The sequence below is a fragment of the Manis javanica genome, chromosome 3, assembly GCF_040802235.1.
Source record: "Manis javanica isolate MJ-LG chromosome 3, MJ_LKY, whole genome shotgun sequence".
Lineage (NCBI taxonomy): Eukaryota > Metazoa > Chordata > Mammalia > Pholidota > Manidae > Manis > Manis javanica.
Window position 1 is genome coordinate 217,419,996 of NC_133158.1, and position 18,205 is coordinate 217,438,200.

Sequence of the window (18,205 nt, forward strand, 5' to 3'; positions counted from 1 at the left end):
GCCGAATGCGGGAGGCTGAGCGGCCCTGCCTGCCTTGGGGTTTATCACTGGCATCCATAGCTTGTCTCCTTCCCAGATACAAGAGAAACAGAGCCTCATCTCCACAGACTCTTTAGAGATTCAGTATGCAACCGACCTATTCTTCTCGGTACTAAAACAAGGATAATGGTAAACACACACACAGAATAAAACAGCCATGTAACTGGTGATTAAGAAAACAGATATCTGAAATTTATATTAAGAATCTGGTAAAACAAAGCAGGCTAATGTATTTTTAAAGATCTAATGTATTTCTGCTTCACCAAGTCATGTATGATTCAACCTATTTACTGGCACTTGACATAATGGCAAACTGTCCAGCCAGGAAAATAACACCTGTCAGTGAAACTGAATCTGCTGTCCTAACGCAAGTTGCCAGTGAAACAGAAATGAAAGTAATGGAAGAAATTCGTCGGACAAGTGTCGGCAGTTCCTACCGAGTCGGAGGATGCCCGCTGCGGCAGCCCTGACAGCGGCTTCGGCAAATTGTTTGGATGATGGTGGCAAGTAGCTACCTTCCGTCTGTAATTCAGAATGAGGGGCCCCACAATCCGCCAGAGGAAAAACTTTCAAAATTCACGTGTCTGATCAAAAGAATGAATTCCTCAAGGGTTCGTGATTTAGCGAAAGGAAAACTGGAAGACAGGCAACGTCCCGCCGCGGGTCGAGCTGCGCGGAGCCTGGTCCCGGGCCCGGGCGGCGGTTCTCCCACCCTGCGGCGCCCGCCTGCCCGCAAAACGGGAACTTCTCCACTCACTGTTTCTAAATGCCAAGAGCCGCTGGATTCTTTTGCGGTAACAACTGTGGAATACTTGGACTCCATAAAAACGAGTGCCTGTGAGGGCCGCTCATAGAAAGCTCAGGGAAGCTCTCAAAACTGTGTCTTCTTCAGATTCTCAGAGTCAAAGATCAGAACGAACCACCGCTCCTGCTTAAGACGGTGGGCGGTGCGACTCCCGGGGCCCACGCAGGCCGTCTCTGGTCACATTTCATGAGAAACGTGGCCTTAGTGACAGAGCGCCTGTCTCCCCGGGACCCACAGGGAGCGCAGGGAAGTGTCACCGACCCACTCCCCCCCTTTGAGTCCCTCGGACCGCCGGCCTCTCTGGGGCAAGCTGTCCATCTCCGGGCGGCCACAGGACAGCAGGGAGAAGGGCTGGTTCTCCCAGGCGAGTCCACTGCCTCCTCCCTGAACGGCCTGTCACCCCACCACCCGCTGTAACTCCACAGACTCGCCCCCTTTCTTCGACTGACCGACATTTTCATCCGAGCTGTTGCCAATAGATTTGAGAAGTCGGACTTCAAACGCAGAATTCCTGCAATCAACATGTATTGCATGCCCACTTGCACAAAGGCTTTGCTAGCTAACGCTCCTTGACACGCCCTGTCCAGCAGCGGCGCTGACCCCTTAGCTGGCGGCGGCGCACGCCAGACCGCGAAACTTTTTCACAGGACTCAACATAACCTGAATTCTAAGGTCTTCTCATTTGTTTCTGAATACGGTTCGTTTCTTTTCTCTCCGAGCGGCGCCGGCAGACTCTGCGGGCAGGACCTGAGCTCCCCGCGGGGCCGGGAGCAGCTCGCCCTGCGCCCGCACCTGCTCCCGGCCGGCGTGCGGGCTCCCCGGGGGCCTCCCCTCACGCGCCCCCAGGTTTCCCGGGGGCCCAGCTGCGCGTGCACACGGCTCGCCAGCTCAGCGCCCGGCACCTCGCCACCAGCACACGCGCACTGAGCACCGAGCTCGCGGCTCCCGGGACCGCCAGGGGCCGCCCGAAACGCCGCGCCACGGAACGCGCGCCACGAGCTGGGGTTGGGACGCGGGGACGCGCACGCTCGGCACGAGCGGCTCCGGCGCAGGGCCGAGAGGGGATGACGTAGGCAGCCCCGAGGAAACGGGGGCGGGGCCCGGATGCGCCGTGGCGGGGCGCGCGCCTGTCACTCACGCGGGGGTGACGCTGCGGGGCAGGCCCAGGGCGTTGACGGGAGGCGGCGGCGGCGGCGGCGGCGACGGCAGCAGGGCGCTGAGGAAGGCGGCGGGCGTCTGGCCGGGGCGGGCGGCGTTGGCGCTCGGGAGCGGCGGCGGCGGCGGCGGGAACGCGTCGGGCCCCTGGAACGCAGCCGTGGGGCTGAGCGGCGGCGGCGGCGGCGGTGGCGACGGCGAGGACGGGCACCACGGGGCGTCGGCGTCGGCTCCGCAGTCGCGGGCGCAGCGCCAGGGCGCGGGGGTCGTGGGCGACGTCGGGGTCGTCGGGGTCATGGGCGGCGTGGGGGTCGCGGGGCCCAGGTTCTGCGCGGCGATGAACTGCTTGGGCCGCGCGTACTTGAAGGCGCCCGACGGCTGCGGAGCGGCCGCGGCGCGGGGGGCGAGCGCGCTCATGGGCGCGGCGGACGGCGGGGCGGCGGCGCCCGCCTCCTGGTCCCGGCGCGCGCGGTCCTGCAGGAGCTGCAGCGTCAGCGGGTCCCTGTGGGGAGAGAGAGAGAGGACAGCTGGCTGAACGCGGGCCGGCGGCGCCCCACCGCTGCGCCTCCGCCCGCGGCGGCGACCCTGGCGGGATGGGACCCGGGACGGGGCTCAGCCTCGTCCGTAGCCAGCTTTTTGAGGAAGTCAAACGAAAACACGATTTAAGGTATTTTTGCCAGATTTAGGTTCGTCCAAACTGCCTGTTTCAGTGCTGTCAACTCTGCAATCAAGAAATACCACAGGCTAGCTTTGGGGGGAAGATCCACTTTCTGAATTGTTCCCCAAAAACAGATACAAAATATTCTATACCCACAGTTTTGGTAGTAAAGCCTGCATTGCCGATTACTTATACAAACCTTAATACATACTAATATATTGCGGCATATCTAAACACATGCAAATGACATTTTAACACGTAGTCAGTCAACCTTGTCAATTTTGATTCAAGTATTTTCCATCTAGAAGATTGAATTTAAATTTTTGAAGAGGAAGTTAGTAATTAGCTAGCAATTACATAAAATCTTACTGTATTTTACAGAAGCTTTCCTGTTTAGCTGAATTTTACATCTTTTTCCTTTCTTCATCTGATAGTAACCAATAGCTGTCAAAATAAACTTCAACAGAAGATGGCACTATAACAAGCAATTAAAACAGGAACAAATCCCTGGAGAGCCAAAGCAATGCTAAACCTTTTAAAACTAAAAGACAAAAATCCCAAAACTTCCTATCCAAACATATTCAATCTTCAAAATCAAGCTTTCAGAACTCAATGCAGTAGAAGGATTTAAAGCTGCTGAAAAAAGTTAAAAGATTTAGATCTGTTAACAGTATCATTAAATGTGGGAACATCAGCAAAGCAGTCGTAAATTCCTTCCCAGTGTCTTCTATTCCCTTCTGTAATCATACAGTAAAGTGATTACACTTAAATCTGTAAAAAGAGCAACAAACACCTTCTTGGGAACTGAAGAGAGTAGTCAGATAGTTCTATATGCCTGATCTGTGCAGAGCATCGATCAAGAGCTCGGGGGACCGTGGCACTTAATTTCAGTGTTTTCAGAGCAGCCAGGCCCCTGCTGGGCTCAACCAGATTCAGGCTGCAGGCGTCTGGGGTTTGGGTCAACTCTCCAGCACATGTCTTCCCGCTTTCATGTACTTAGAACTGGTCCAGCAATAGAACCCGTAAAAACCACCCTCCAGCTCTGACCCTGTCACCCACCATTCTCGTTCTGAATCCCCAAATGTTCCTTTCTGATGTCCCTGCCTTTTCTCTCTCTTTCTCATGGCCTGGCTATGGCAAAATGTATCCTATTCCTGGAATCACCACCGACATTCAGCCGACCAGTGCACCAGCCCAAGTGATCTGTCTGGCCTTCCTCAAAGGAGCTGCTGCCGAACTGCGGGCCACAGCTGGTCTGAGGATTTCTCTGCCCCAGGAACAGGCTGTGGCTCCTGAGAAGCCAGTCTCTGAAGCCAGGGCAGGAATGCCCAGAGCACCACTGTCTTGGCTCCGACTTTCTGCATGGGATCAAGCCTGCTCACCCAGCCATTACAGGGAGCACCAAGTCTGCTGACTCAAGTGGGCTTAAAGCTGCCGAGGGCTGCTTTTAGTAATAAGTTCAAGAAATTGTTAATGTAGCACTTCACAAGTAATGAAGAGGCATTAGGGTGATTTGGTTCCTAGGATATACTCTGATGAAGAACTTCTGTCCTTCTCTGAAAATGAAAATGAATTTAACTCCTGGGAAATACTGTGTAAAGTTTGAAAAGTTAGGTAAATATTGAGAGTTCTAGACAGCCCTAGTCCCAAGTACAACACTTTGTGTGTACATCATTAAAGTCCGTTAGTCTTCAGTTTCACACTACTCTCCCCACCTCACTCGCAGCTCAAAACGTCTCAGAAATTCCCTCTTACCCCCTCCTTCAGTTCTAAAGGTTTCAATACGTAAGAAAATGAGACGTCTATGACCTTTTGTTATGTAACTGTCAACCCATTTACAAATGAGGAAAATTTCAGTAACTTGTTCAAGGTCACAGAGCAAGTTACCGGCAGAGCCTAGTTAGACCTGTGTCTGTTCCTGGCAACTTGCATTACACAGGCATGTCACCACAGAAGAACCTGATCTTCAAAGAGATTTTTTAAAAATCTGTGGCCGTATTTCCCTCCTAAGGACTGTGTTCACTCATATGCCTCCTTGCAGCCCTCCCATCCGGGGCCTTTAGATCTGAATCATCAGTCAAGGTTTTAAGTATTTACATATGTAAGACGATCTGAATTCAGACTTGATTCTTTTTAGAGAGAAATGGTGCAAAGATGAGAGGTTCCTGGCAGCTCAGGAACATGTAAGTACTGACCTCATGGATTCCCCTCCTACATCACCAAACATCAGGAGCTCCCCCCTGGTTTGGACACAGCTCTTAACAAGAACAGTTTTACAGATGGCTGGATGGGACAAACATTTAGATTTGAAAGGGGTAAATGGAGCAGCAGAAACCAATTTACTTCCAATGCAGTAATCTCTCCTGCTAAGGGATTAGAGCAGCCTTGGAAAAAGTGACCAGCCAAGCGGCAGTGTGCTACAGGAGAAAAAGATCACACAGTACAGCCCTGGGCTGGAGCCCAGCTCTGCCAGCTGCTGACTGTGGGTCACTTTGAGGACTATGTGAGCACAGTATGACTCAGGAAATGCTCCGCAGCTGAACCACCACATCAGTCCTTGGTCCTCTTCAAATCAGAGACGATGTCCGACTTACAGCAAGTTTTGGGCTTTTCCTCCTACCTGTTCCCACTGCGAGGAGTGGCCCTTCCTATACTCACAAAGCCAGGGCAGGGGAGGGAGAGGAAGGGCAGCTCCAAGCCGGTGCCTGGCCCTGGGCTGACTCAGCTACCACACCCTGGTGGGCGGCGGGTTTCACCATCTCCCTGTAAAATTCCCCACAGGTTGTGTGGTCGGCTAGAAAGCCTTGTGCTACATCATCCTCTCCAAAGTGCTTAGCAGACAAAAAAGGTTTATTAAAATGTTAGTTATTACATACCACTTTTTCTCTGAGGGACTGCCACCCAAGCTCAAAATAAGATGTGAAAGTAAACTTCTGGAAAATAACTTTTATGTAAATTGGAAATTCCCACTACATCTCTCTGGAGCACCATCTGGATTGTAAAAAAGTAATTTATTCACTGCTCATACAATAGAGTATTTATAATTGTCTAGAGAAACTTGGGATCGTGAAGCTGGAAAACATTTGTGACTTCAGAATAAATTTGCTGTTGGTTTACATACGTTAGTATGAGACGGAAGCCCTTGTATGATGAAGAGTTGTGATTCTGTGCCCTCTGACCCATGCTCCCTGGTCCTGCTGTTTACAAGCACTCTGAAGGCAGGGCTGTGAGTCAGCACCCTCAGCACCCAACACACCACCACTACTATGGCAGACACGTTCCTGTCAATGACGACGACCGCGACATTGCTTTCTGGCTGCAGTGTCCATACCCTGCTGGGTTCCTCAGGGATACTCCGCAGGCAGGACTCCAGAAGGAGGGGCCCACCCTGGCCTGGGGGACTGTAAGAATTTCCTGATGAAGGTAGGTAAGTAAATTAGGGGGTACACTGCTGGACGTTCCCACAGCATCCTTCTCTCTGGCTGCGATTAACACAGGATCAGGTGTATGAGAGAGCTCGACATACTGATGGCGGAATTTATAGATGGAATATGAAATTCCTCCTGGGCTCTGGCCAGGGAGTATTGACTAAGCTCCATCTCTGAATCTGCATATTGGTACTTCAAAGTTGTTCTTGTTCAATTACTCATGCTTCAATTTGTCTTCCTCTCAGAGAAACGAGATCCGCTCAATGAGGGTCAATATCCAACAACTTGCTCTGTTTGGCACGGACTTCCTGCCCCCTTGGTAAAAGGCATAAAATCACAATCCTGAGAACAATCACTTACACCATAAAAATTAGTTAATGTAAGCCAAATGAGAATGTATTGCATGGTTTTGTGGGAGGTTATAAGTGCAAAAACAACTACTAATTTAAATACCATCTCCCTAAGGTTGGGGGAGAGGGCAGGGATAAAGATTTGGGATTTTCCACAAAGCACCATAAACAAGAGAATGTTAAAATCAAACTGACGACTGCTTGGGAATGTGTGTGTCACATGTACAGCAAAATGACATAGGTTTCTGAATAAAAGCCCCATTCTTTGATCTTCAGTTCCCTCTGAGCCTTTCATGAATCACACTGACTCCCTGGATGGAGCCAGGACTGAACACAGTGATGTAGGAAGGTTCAAGGAAGAAGTGACCTCGTCGCAGCAGCACAAAGTCTGTTAGGACGACTCATCCTTCCCACTTACAATCAGATCTGACTTGGCTCTGCTGCAGAAACACAGTAGCTCTGTCTTAATGCATGAAGTCGATCTCTATTTGAAGTCACCCGCTGTGCTCTGAGCAAGACAGGGAGCAACTGCTGACCGATTCATAATCCTCCTGGGACCGCCTCTGGAGCATCACAGGATCGCTCTGTCCCTCCTGTAGCTCGGGGAACAGGCCTGAGAGGTCGGGAGGTGCTGATTTGATGAGGGTCGACACCAACCCAAGCCAGGCCTTAGAACCTGAGTCCCAAAGCTGGTCTCCCCGATGCAGAGAATGGTCCACTGGGAGGTCCATGGAGACCCGGCTCTCCGGGAGGCAAACGATCACTTGGCTTGTGAAGGCTGCGTGCTGAGGTCCCCACGAAGCCGTACCCAGGCACAGACTGTACGTGGCTGGTGTCTGCCGTCGGGATCTCTAAGCCTGAAGGGTCTGGTGAGGAGCTTGGTCTCAGCCTTGGCCTTTTTTGCAGGGAGGAATGTAAGGTCAGGCTCTGTAAGCATCAACTCCACATCAGTTAAATGCCTTAAATAATTCTCATTTATGTTGCTGTGCAGGGCAATGACAACAGCAGGAAGATATTAGCTACTGATTCTTATAAAAACAATGCTCAGTGGACACTAAAAGAATATGGGCTGCTCCCAACTGAAAATGTTTGGTATTAATTCTTGACAAAGTACATGTTTGAAGAAAAAAAATCTGTTTTCCAACCCTTTTTGTCAATGCTGGAGGCAAATTCAGTGATCTCATTTCTAACTGAGGCACCAAAGAGCAGCTCCCTGTGAGAGGGGGCTGAAGGACCTTCAAGTCTTCCGCATGGCATTTTTCCAAGGTTTTAAAGAACAGGTGAAAAAGATGGACCTGTCATTTGACTTTTTTTGGTCTTCCAATGAAACAGAGGTCTTGGCATATTTTAAGATTTCCTATGATAAATGTGTCCTCAAATTTCAATGTTATCATTGGGAGACTTGAGCCTTCCCTGCTGGGTTATTTCCGTTAGTTTATGTTTGCTGAACTGAATCTATCTAAAATGGGGGTGCAATTTGTAGTCATAAGAATGAATTATTACTAAGGGCAAAGTGTCGTATCTTTCAAAAGAAATACCCATTGCCTACCCACCACATGGCTTTATTTCCCCTAAGAGGACCAGTAGTCATTCTCTCACTTCTTTGCCCCTCCTAACATTTTATCTCCCAATATCCCCCTCTCTCCTCACACGTATATTTTCTGAGTTTAATGAATCCCCAGATTTCTTAAAGCACAGAACTTGGGGCTCCCTCAGCTCTCTGGCATTCAGGAACGCAGGCTTCTTTTTTTCTCAGGGATACAGATTTTGCAGCTAAAGCCTCTATCACCAGGTTATTTACAGGTGAGAACAAAGTCAGCCACACAAAGAAATGTTCAAATGGGTCAGCTACAGTTCGGCCACTAGCTAATTCACTTCTCTATGGGGCCCAGTTCCTCAACTTTAAAATAGAAATGTATAATGTAATCTCTGTACGGTCCTAATAAGCTTTTAGAGTTTATGACTCTTAATCTTTAACCCAGTAACATTTAAACATTATAAAGAACTACCTGTAAAGGAGCTTGTAAACAGCTAACCGTGTCCAAGTGTAGTGCACCTTCGCAAACAAATATGACCCTTATGCATATGCTGTCTCATATCCATTTCAACTGTTTTAAAAATAATGTCATTTTTTTGATAAATAGAAATAGATTTTAAATTAAAAATAGAAATAATAAATGGAAATAGCTTAGAAGACAAACTGAAATATTCCACAGTAAATTTCTTTATGAAAGGATATATTATACTGTGAGAAATCATCACCTAATCGGTCAACCTCAGCTGTGTCCACCTGTAGACACACCACACAGATAAACTCAGTCCATAACTGAGCGGCAGTGGCTGTGGGCGCCGCAGTCTCACGGCGGTCCTGGTGGGGGCTGGGCTGCACGTGGCTCTTCCTCGAAGAGCTGTGACCTGTCAGCGGCTCAGTAGCCTCTCTTCTGTCAACTCCGGTCCCCACAGGGATGCTAGTCCCTCCTGTGGTGCTTGACCCTCTGCCCGTGGCCTCCCACCCCAGGGCGCCACCCCCACGTGCCCTGGCTCCCTGCCTGTCTGCACCCTGGCCTGTGGGCCCTCACCCCCAGTCCCTACACTTCTTTGCTCCCAGACATCACCACCTCTTCACCTCTCATGTGGCAGGTCTGGCGCACAGCCTCCTCCACCCCCAGCTGGTTTCTCCTCTGGTCTCATGTTGAGTCCCCCAGTTTGGCCCCAAACCATCCTAACTCCTTATCTTCAACCATTGTGTGTCCGCCTGTTTCTTCAAATCAGGCTGGGTGTCCCTAGCTTTGGCCTTTTCCTGGCACTGAGTCACCTTTTGTGCCATCCCGCGCCTGCCCCTTCTCCAGGCCCTCCCTCGTTATATCTGGAGGGTCTCTCCCTCCACCAAATTGGTCTGGCCCACGAGGCCCTGTGGGGGTCTGGCAGTGACATCCCATCTCACACGACAAGCCAGCTCTCCGGAGCCAGGCGGTGGTGGCTGTGTTCTCTTGGAGACGACACAGTGCTCTGAACAGAGATGTCACTGAACACCCGTGAAAAGGCTGCCAGGCACCCTCCGGTGCAGAATGTTCCCAGGGAAGCCATCAGAGCTCTTATAGGGCAGCACTTACAGCTCCAGCTTTTAATTGTCCAAACCCTGAAGCTCCCCTCCCTGAACTGTATGTGAACCTGGTGGTGCCCCCCCATGCCCCGGGCTCTGGTAGGCTGCACAGTGCCCACTTTCCACTTTATTTGGTTACTAGTCAAAAATGCCTCTAGTTTATGTTTACCTGGAGGAAAGGGCCTCAGGGAAGTTTTCTGTGCACGTGAGAACTTCCGTTATCTCTAGCAGTTCCTTCCTTTAGAGGCCCATTCTTACATCACTGCAGCGTTCTCCAGCCAGTTTGTCCGAGCACAGACTGTGTCCTGAGATAGCAGAGGTGGGCCCCACCCTGAGCAGGCAGTGGTTCCCTGTGTGCCCCGAAAAGCCCTGCATTACTAACAAGGCTGCAGCGAAGGCCTGCTGGGGGCTGGCACCCGAGGCACTCAGGTCTGCCTTGACACCAGGCTGCTGTCTGCACTTGCTTTCAAGTGTTGTGGAAGCACTGCAGGAGCTCCCTGTGGCTGCGACCACGTTAGGGCATGAGCAGGTGGAAGACAGGCTTTATCTCTGGAAGGAGGGCAAGGACACTGGTTGGTAATATGGCAGAAAGATTCACAAATCAAATGATGACTCATTAGCAGGTGAAGAACTGGATGCACTCCTTCTTAAATCACATTTCCTGAAACAAGAGGAACGGACACCTGTCCATACAGCTCCCTTTGCTGGTAAAAGCACTGCCCGCTCCTCTAGGCCCCATGTCTACTCTACTCCTGCGGGCCTGCGTGAGACCCTGGATCAGCCATCACATATGGCTTCAGCAGGTCATTCAGGTTTAAGTACAGGGGCCAGGCCAGGCTGGGCAGGATCTGTCCATCCTGCAGGTGGAAGGGCAGTGTGTCTTGCTGCCCTCGGACAGCATCCCTCATGGTTGCCAGCTGCCATGGGAGAGCCTGCAGACAGGAAGCCAACACATGCAAAGATGCCGTGGTCGAGAGATGAAGACAGAGAGAGACAGACTGGGATGCGATCTCTGCACCTGGATCCAGATGACCCTCCGGCCAGTTTTATCTCTGACTTCTCTGTACACATGCACCCCCAGACATTTTTTTTTTTTTTTTTTTTTGCATAAGTTGGTTCAGATGCTCTCTCACTTTCAGAAAGTGGCCTCAGAGACAAGCCAGCCTAACTTCCCTATTTTACAGATATGGAAATAGAAACAGATTAAGTAACTGCACAAAGTCATTGGCTACTTAGTGCCAAAGGCCTGACAGGAGCATCTTGGGGCAGAACATTAAACATTCGTCCAATAGCACTGCTGGAAGATGAGCCAATAAATGAACCAGTAAACGCACATGTGCACTGCTCAGAGCTGTGAAAGAATCCATCAGAAAGACTAACAACAAAGGGCTGAAAGTGTCTATCTTCAGAGAGTAACACTGGAAGGAGGTGGACAGGACTATTATTTCTGCACCATACCGTCTTCTCTACCTGTAGTTTGAATACTTTTTAACCTTCTACATATAAAAAAATTAATGTTTGAAATATGTAAAATTCTGAGAACATGTAATTCTTAATGCATAAAATTCCAGAAGCTTACATGTAAAGAAGTCACATCATGAAAGAAGACATAGTGTTACTGTCTTAGCAGCTAGAGTTTAGAAGCCTGAGAACATCCCTTCCTGTGTCTGAAGTCCCCAGAAGCCCTCCTCTGAAGACTCTAACCGTGACCATCACACCACCATTGGCGGCAGCACCTACTGTGGCCACCGATGGCAGCAGCTGACTCGCCAAACCCTCTGATAGTGCTTCATCTGCATTAACTCATCTGATCTTTAGGAAAACACCAGGGCATGGGCCATTTTTATTATCTCCATTTTACAGATGATGAAACTGAGGCTCAAAGGTATACACGAGTTGCTCAAGGTCACCCAGCTGGAAACAGTGTGCCCAGGCTGGCGCTGGCGGCTGTGCGTGGCCTCCCCCAAGGCAGCAGGGCACGCGTGGCGTTTGCAAGTGCCCTGGCTGCCCCCACCACAAAGGCCTTCCTTATGTGGGCCCCACTCAAGACTGGCTCTAACTGTGTCGCTCCTGTCCCCTATGTCTCTCCCATACAGACAGCCTGGCTGCTCCTGAAGGCATTTCGTAGGCATGATTTCAGGAGGGTAATGCTTATGTCCAACAGGCTTGGCTTACAAACTTTTATTATTGGATAAACTGTAAGAAAACACAAAGTGGCTTGAAGGAGTTGGTCTGAAACTAAAAGTTTGCTCCCAGGATGTCTCATTTCAGGATATGCAGCACATTCCGTTGACAGGCTATTAAATGCTCCATCTGTACTAACTAAACATTACCTGGTCACAGCTACACACGGTAGGTAGGGCCAACACGGCAGTGTGGGGACTGGCAGATGAGGCTGACTTCTGAAGATTCCCAGTGCATATTTTACAAGTTAGAAGTGAATCCAAATTTCTGAGAAGACTTAAGAGACATGTCACATTGACAGTAATAAGTACTACGACAGAGCTGCACAGCACAGCACTTCCTACATGCCTGTAAGTTCTTTCACACCCTTCCTTGAATAAGATTCTCACTGTAGAAAAAAGAAAGAACAATGTCCAAACAGCTGGAAGTGAACTCTTAGAAACGGCCTTGTTTCTGGAACCCCGACGGCCGTTTTAGCATCTCTACTGGGCCGCTGAGTGCCTCCCTGGCAGAATCTGTGCACCCTGGCTGAGAGGCCCAGCTTCTGATCAGTGAAATACAAAGCTGGGCTAGTTTTAAATATGCTTTAAAGTTCCTCCAAACTATAAAGTCTACTGTCTGGTCTTTTAAGATTGGATATGTGAATATTATTAATTTGTTATGTTGCCCCATCTCTTAAAAGACTGTACCACTAAAGAAACAGGAATTTCTAAAAAACTGTATCTTTCATGTGCTCATAAACAACACTTACTTATAAAGATGACTTTTTAGGTTTCTATTAACATAGGCCTATCACTGAAGAACTAAATAACATTTCTGAATAAACAGTAAGCTGCCAATAACATTTTCTACATATTTCAATCTCATAGGACTAAATAAATGAAAGGAATGCACAGCTGGACCTGGGTACTCAGAGCAATTTATTTTCTCTCAGAGGTCAACCACTGCTAGTTTTAATGTTAATGGCCAAAATGTGTAAGCCAAGGGTTCCACAGTGCAAATGCAAGCCTTGTCTGATTACCAGGCTCCAATTCCAACCTCTCATCCACAGAGGAAAGAAGTTCCTGTTGAAACTCAGAAATGCATTTTGGCAAAAGCTCAAGAGATGGAGCTTAGCGGCATGAAATTAAGAGATTTGTGACTGTGGAAAAGAATTGTGAATCTTAAATGTCTTTGACCCTTTTTAGCTTATGACCAACTGACCCTGACATTCCTCAGAGGCCAAAGGATGAGATGCAGCAATGATGGTGATCACTGGCCTCTCCCTCACGAGGCATATCCAGCCCTTCGGAGAGTAAGTGGAGTTTATCTCTGGGTGTCTTGGAAGGAACTGTAATAAATGAGGTTCCCTCCCTGAGTTGCGACCGAAACTGCTAAAATAACTCCTAGATAGAACAATCCGATTGTTTAATGTAATTACACTTATGAAAAAAATGGGAGGAATTCCTCATGGATATGTGAAGTGTCCAGCATGGTTCTATGACTGTGCAGAGTCAGAGAGTGGTTTATCTGGCATTCAATCCAATGGTGTTTTCTGCACTACGGCACTTCTGACCACCTCCACTGTGATAAAAACCCTGTGACGTTTCAGAATGCCTTGTGAAAGAAGAAAACTTTATAGTACATTTAGCCATAGTATTGGGCTTATTTTACTGTACTTTATTAATCTTTCCCAAAACATGTAAATAATGAGTTTGTGGCATACCACATGGGGTTTTATGATGATACTCTTAACATTTTATAATCAGGTGGCCCTTCCTTTAGGAAAATATAGATACATATGGATGTGATTATTCTTTTTAAAATCTAAAACCCATAACGGAAAAAGCCACTTGAGAGAGTATGTCAGTGGCTTGATGACGTACTGAGGAGATTCCCAGAACCTAGGATGCAAGCAGCCGGACCGCCCTGTCCAGCAGAGAGCCAGGTACTGAAGCACACAGGAGGCCACCGACAGGGCTCAGGCTGGAAGAAGGCCTTTTCACTCAGCCTCTCAAGCAAAGACATCGAGGCACGGACTGCTTTCACTAAAGACTAAACCAAGAAGTCATTTCTAACTGGAATACAGATAAACATCCCAAAGAACAAAGGAAAACTATGTCCCAAATCAGCCAGGTTCCAACTGGGGCTACTCCTTTCCCAAGAGTGAGGAGTGAGCCCCAGCTCCACAATAACATAGGGCCACCTGTCTGATAGTCTACATGCTCGTCCACAGCCATGTCATTTGTGTACGTGTGTGTACACAGTATCCACAGATGATTAGATGTAGTGACATTAGCATAATCCATATTTTCAAGTTTAAATACAATAAAATTATTATCTAAGGACTATAGTCCCGAGTATATTCAGTTATTCTTTATTCCTAACTTGACCTTTCACGTATGATCTTGTGCTGGACGGTGCTCCCAGCAAAAAGAAGACCTGTAATGTCAGCAGGAGACCCGCCCCCACTGGAAGCAGGCGGAGGACCAGCTGCTGAGGGGTCAAAGAGGTCAGCACTCGCCCTTGGCAGGGTCCACTCCTGGCCTAGGAGGCCTGAGGAGCTCCCCCACTCCACTCCCTACAGAGCTGTGGGAAGTGCAGATGTACCCGTCCTTGCATTTCCAGGCGAGTTCCAGTATGTCCGTGCTCTCCTGAAGTTAGAAACTGTCCTGTAATCCTTTGTACTTTAGCTCATGGATTTAGTTCAAATTCACCCTGACAAACGGCTTGTAACATTTTCAGGTTCTTATCCCATAATAAATTACTGTCATCAAGTTCTAAGAAATTGGGTGGAACACCAAGGCATCAACGTAGTGTTTTTGACTAACAGAATTGAACTTTTTTGGCTCGAAGAATTAAAACACAATGATAGTGCCTGAAAACTGGTATAGTAGTTATAACAAAGCTTTTTCTTTTTAAAATCGAACTCATAATCATAACCAATACCGGCAGACATTTTTTTACAGTATTTTTTGAAATTCTGTATCTAAAAGTGCACATGATAAAAAACATGCAACAAAAAAAACCCTATTGGATTTCAGTATTCAAAAAAAGTAAACTTTACCCATAATTCACACCTTATAAAAAATTAACTCATGTGAATCTTTGACTTAAATATGAACCTAAAACTATAAAATTTCAAAAAGAAATGAGGATCTATGTGATCATGCTAGGCAATGATTTCTTAGATAAGACACCAAAACTGTGATCCATGAAAGAAAAAAATTGATAAATTGGACTTTATTAAAATTAAAACTTTTGTCCCTCAAAATGCAAAACATAGCGACAAGAGCCCACTGAAAACTCTTTTTCTCCCAATGCAGGTCCTGGCCAGCATCAACGGAGCGCCGCCCCACTCTCCTCCCTGTGCCCCCCTCAAGACGGCCCGGCATAAAGGCACACAGACCCTGGGGGGGATCTGCTGCTCCGTGAGCCAGATTCTTCTAAATACAAAACTTTCACACTGTATACATTTATTAGATTGCTTAGTTCCACACTCTTGACAACATTCACTGTACACAGCTGAGACTGCAATCTTTGGTAGTCATCAGTTTTGAAGTTCACGTAAGCAATTATTGAAAGAAACGGTTGGAAAATTTAATTTGTTTGCCTCAGTTAAAACCAACATACAAATGTCTCCTAAGCTGTCGGCCTTGCTGTGTGGTATTATCTGGGCCGTACGGCCTATTTTAGCTATGTTGGCGGTTGTATCCTGGGGGAAAGATGTCATCTGGAGCCGGGTACTGAAATGTTATCTGAAGTACAGAGTAACAGTTTCTTCTGTTTCTTTGAGTACTGGTGTTTTTAACTAATAAAATTCTCTTTTAAAGAAAAATGAGAATCTCGTCAGTCTCTTTGATAATTACAGGAAGTACATCCCCTTTACACTTGTCAGTCCAATTCACTTCCTAAGCGACCCATTTAATGCCCAAGTGTGCGGGGTGTACACTCCCATCTTGCTCTGCTCATCATCCCGCTCTATTTTTCACAGCATTTACCCACGAAATCATCCCATTTCTATCTCTCTCTCTGCTTTCTGCCTGAATGCTCAGGCCTTCACCACACCCCTGGCTCCAGCCCTGGGTGGCCAGCACCTTACGGAGGGGACTTTTCTTCCCAGTTGTACACACGGCTGTGATTCAGGATCTAGGGGGGCCCCTGACACATAGTAGGTACTCAGCAGATGTGTCTGCACTGCATTAACGCCATTTCTACTCCTGGGATTGGCTCTCATTCCTGTGTATATGGTCTGTAAATTCAGCAGCAGTTTCCAGCCATTAGAAGACAGAGATGACCATTTGAAAGACTCAACACCATTATCTGCCACACTGACTTGGGAGGTAAAGGAATGTGTAGGAATGTGCATATCTAATTCTACATCCTCTAGACCTGGGCTGTCCAAATATGGTAGCCACCAGCCACATGTGGCTACTGAGCACTGGATATGTGGCTCATCCAAACTGAGATGTAAGTATAAAATGCAAACCAGATTTTGAAGATTTATCTCAAGAGTGGAAAAAATGACCTCATTAGTAATGTTTATATTACCTACACGTTAAAACAATGCCATTTTCAATATATTGGGTAACTAAAACACATAATTAAAATTAATTTCACTTATTTCTCTCTCCTTTTTGATGAGTACTAATGGATTAAAACTGCTTGAGTGGCCTGTATTTTCGGCTCACATATTCCCACCAGACAGTGCTTCTAAAGGCTCCCCCACCACTTCTCACATGGGCTGCTGTCTCCATCCTAGTCAATATCCCTTAGGGGCTCTCCTGGACAGGAGTCACTGCAGAGCTTGGAGTCTGAGGACTTGGTCTTTAGGGGCTGAGATCACAGGAGAGCAGTGATGGATTTGTCCATGACAGTGGCAAGGAGCTGTCCTCCAAATTCTTCCTCATTTTCCAACTTATTTGCTGACTTCCTGGCAAGTCATATCAGAACTTAAATTCTAAGACTGTTTCTCAGACTTTCTCACAGGTCTTGCATGAAATACACTGTAAGCCTTGGACCGTGCAACAGAGCAAAAGTGATGTAACATGTCCACAAAAGAGGGAATGATCAAGGTACAAAGCTGAGGTTTTGCATAAGGCTACAAATTGATTTTTTCTCCAGACTACAAAAATGTTTAAGTAAAAGTCTTAGTGGAGAAGTACAAAAACAATAAATAGCACAGACTATTACTATTTTTAGAGTAAGTTTAGGGGGTAGGGGGGAATCTAGATCAAAGACCGCTGGACAGTGGACGAACACGGCTCTTTATCATGTATCACTGTACTTCTAAGAGGCGTGCCACTGCCTTCCTGTTAAAGTCCATTCTGAGACAATACAATCTTATCACCATGGTGTTATCACTATGTGTCTATCTTTTTACCCAAGAAACAGTATTTCAGAGAAAACCTGCCAAGTTAGAGAGAGTACAACAGGTACCTTCTTCATCTGCAAAGCAAATGGTAAAATGTTAACAGAAGCTTTATTTGTGCTTGATCAAACTTTATAAAAACAAGACGCCTGGAAAAACATCTTCTAGTACACGACGAGACTGTAGCTGAAAAAAGAAAGTCTCCTGGTATCACTAATAACCTAGCTCAGCTAAATATAGTCAGTGGCTCTCCTGCTTGGAAGCACATTTCCCCCTGGAATCCAGTTAATATAAATAAAGCAGATGAGGGAACCTGCCCCCCCTCCTCAGACATTACATCATTCTTCCTTATTAGGAAAACTTCTTCAAACCTGACATTTCGCTCTAAATAATCAGAGTTAATTCTCAGTGAGCAACTCAGGAGGGAGCTGCTTTGATCAGAGGAGTTGCTGTACATCAGCAGAAGGGGAGTGACACCCAGGCCATTTTAATTCTCTGGTCAGTAGCACCAATGTGGAAAGTATTGAGAAGGTAATACTCACTGTTCCCTGAAGAAGGTACATTGAAGAAAGCACAGTTAATACTCCTAAAACTTTTGCTCTCTACATATTTCTTGGCATATGCATGTGTTATGGTGAACAGACAGGAGAAATCAAATTCTTAAGAGTCTTGACTTTTCACAATTGCAGTTCCCACCAAAGATTTTTGTATCTGATTGACCTTAAAATGATGATGTTGACATTAAGAAGCTATGAAAGACCTCCCTTCCTCTTCCGGAACATCCTTGGATGTGATGTATGACTGTCAGGCAGCTCTGGCTGCCTTTTCTGCTCAGAGACATCACAATGCTAGCGTTAACCTGGCAACAAAAGCAAAAGCGAACAAGTGGGACGACACTGGATCAGAAAGGAGCAGCGAAGGGGACTGTCAGTGAGCTGAGAAGGCGGCCTATGCAATGGGAGAGAGTATTTGCAAACCACACATCTGGGAAGGGATCAATACCCCAAATATATAAAGAATTCATATAAAAAAACAAAATTCATACAACTCCATTGCAAAACAAAAACAATCTTATTAAAAGATGGCAGAGGAACTGAATATTTTTCCAAAGACATACAGATGGCCAACAGGCA

At 47.2% G+C, this 18,205-nt stretch overlaps 1 protein-coding gene across 8 annotated transcripts in view; it reads right to left on the reverse strand.

Annotated features, from left to right (window-relative positions):
• Positions 1-18,205, reverse strand: part of PALLD (palladin, cytoskeletal associated protein) — a 310,939-nt gene that overhangs the window by 30,251 nt on the left and 262,483 nt on the right. For 5 of the 8 annotated variants that reach the window (XM_073232834.1, XM_073232835.1, XM_036998818.2 and 2 more), the window contains one exon: positions 1,983-2,501. The exons of the other annotated variants lie outside the window; for them this stretch is intronic. In XM_073232834.1, the coding sequence (XP_073088935.1) occupies positions 1,983-2,501 (519 nt within the window). The remainder of the gene's footprint in view (positions 1-1,982; positions 2,502-18,205) is intronic. 8 annotated transcript variants of the gene reach the window in all.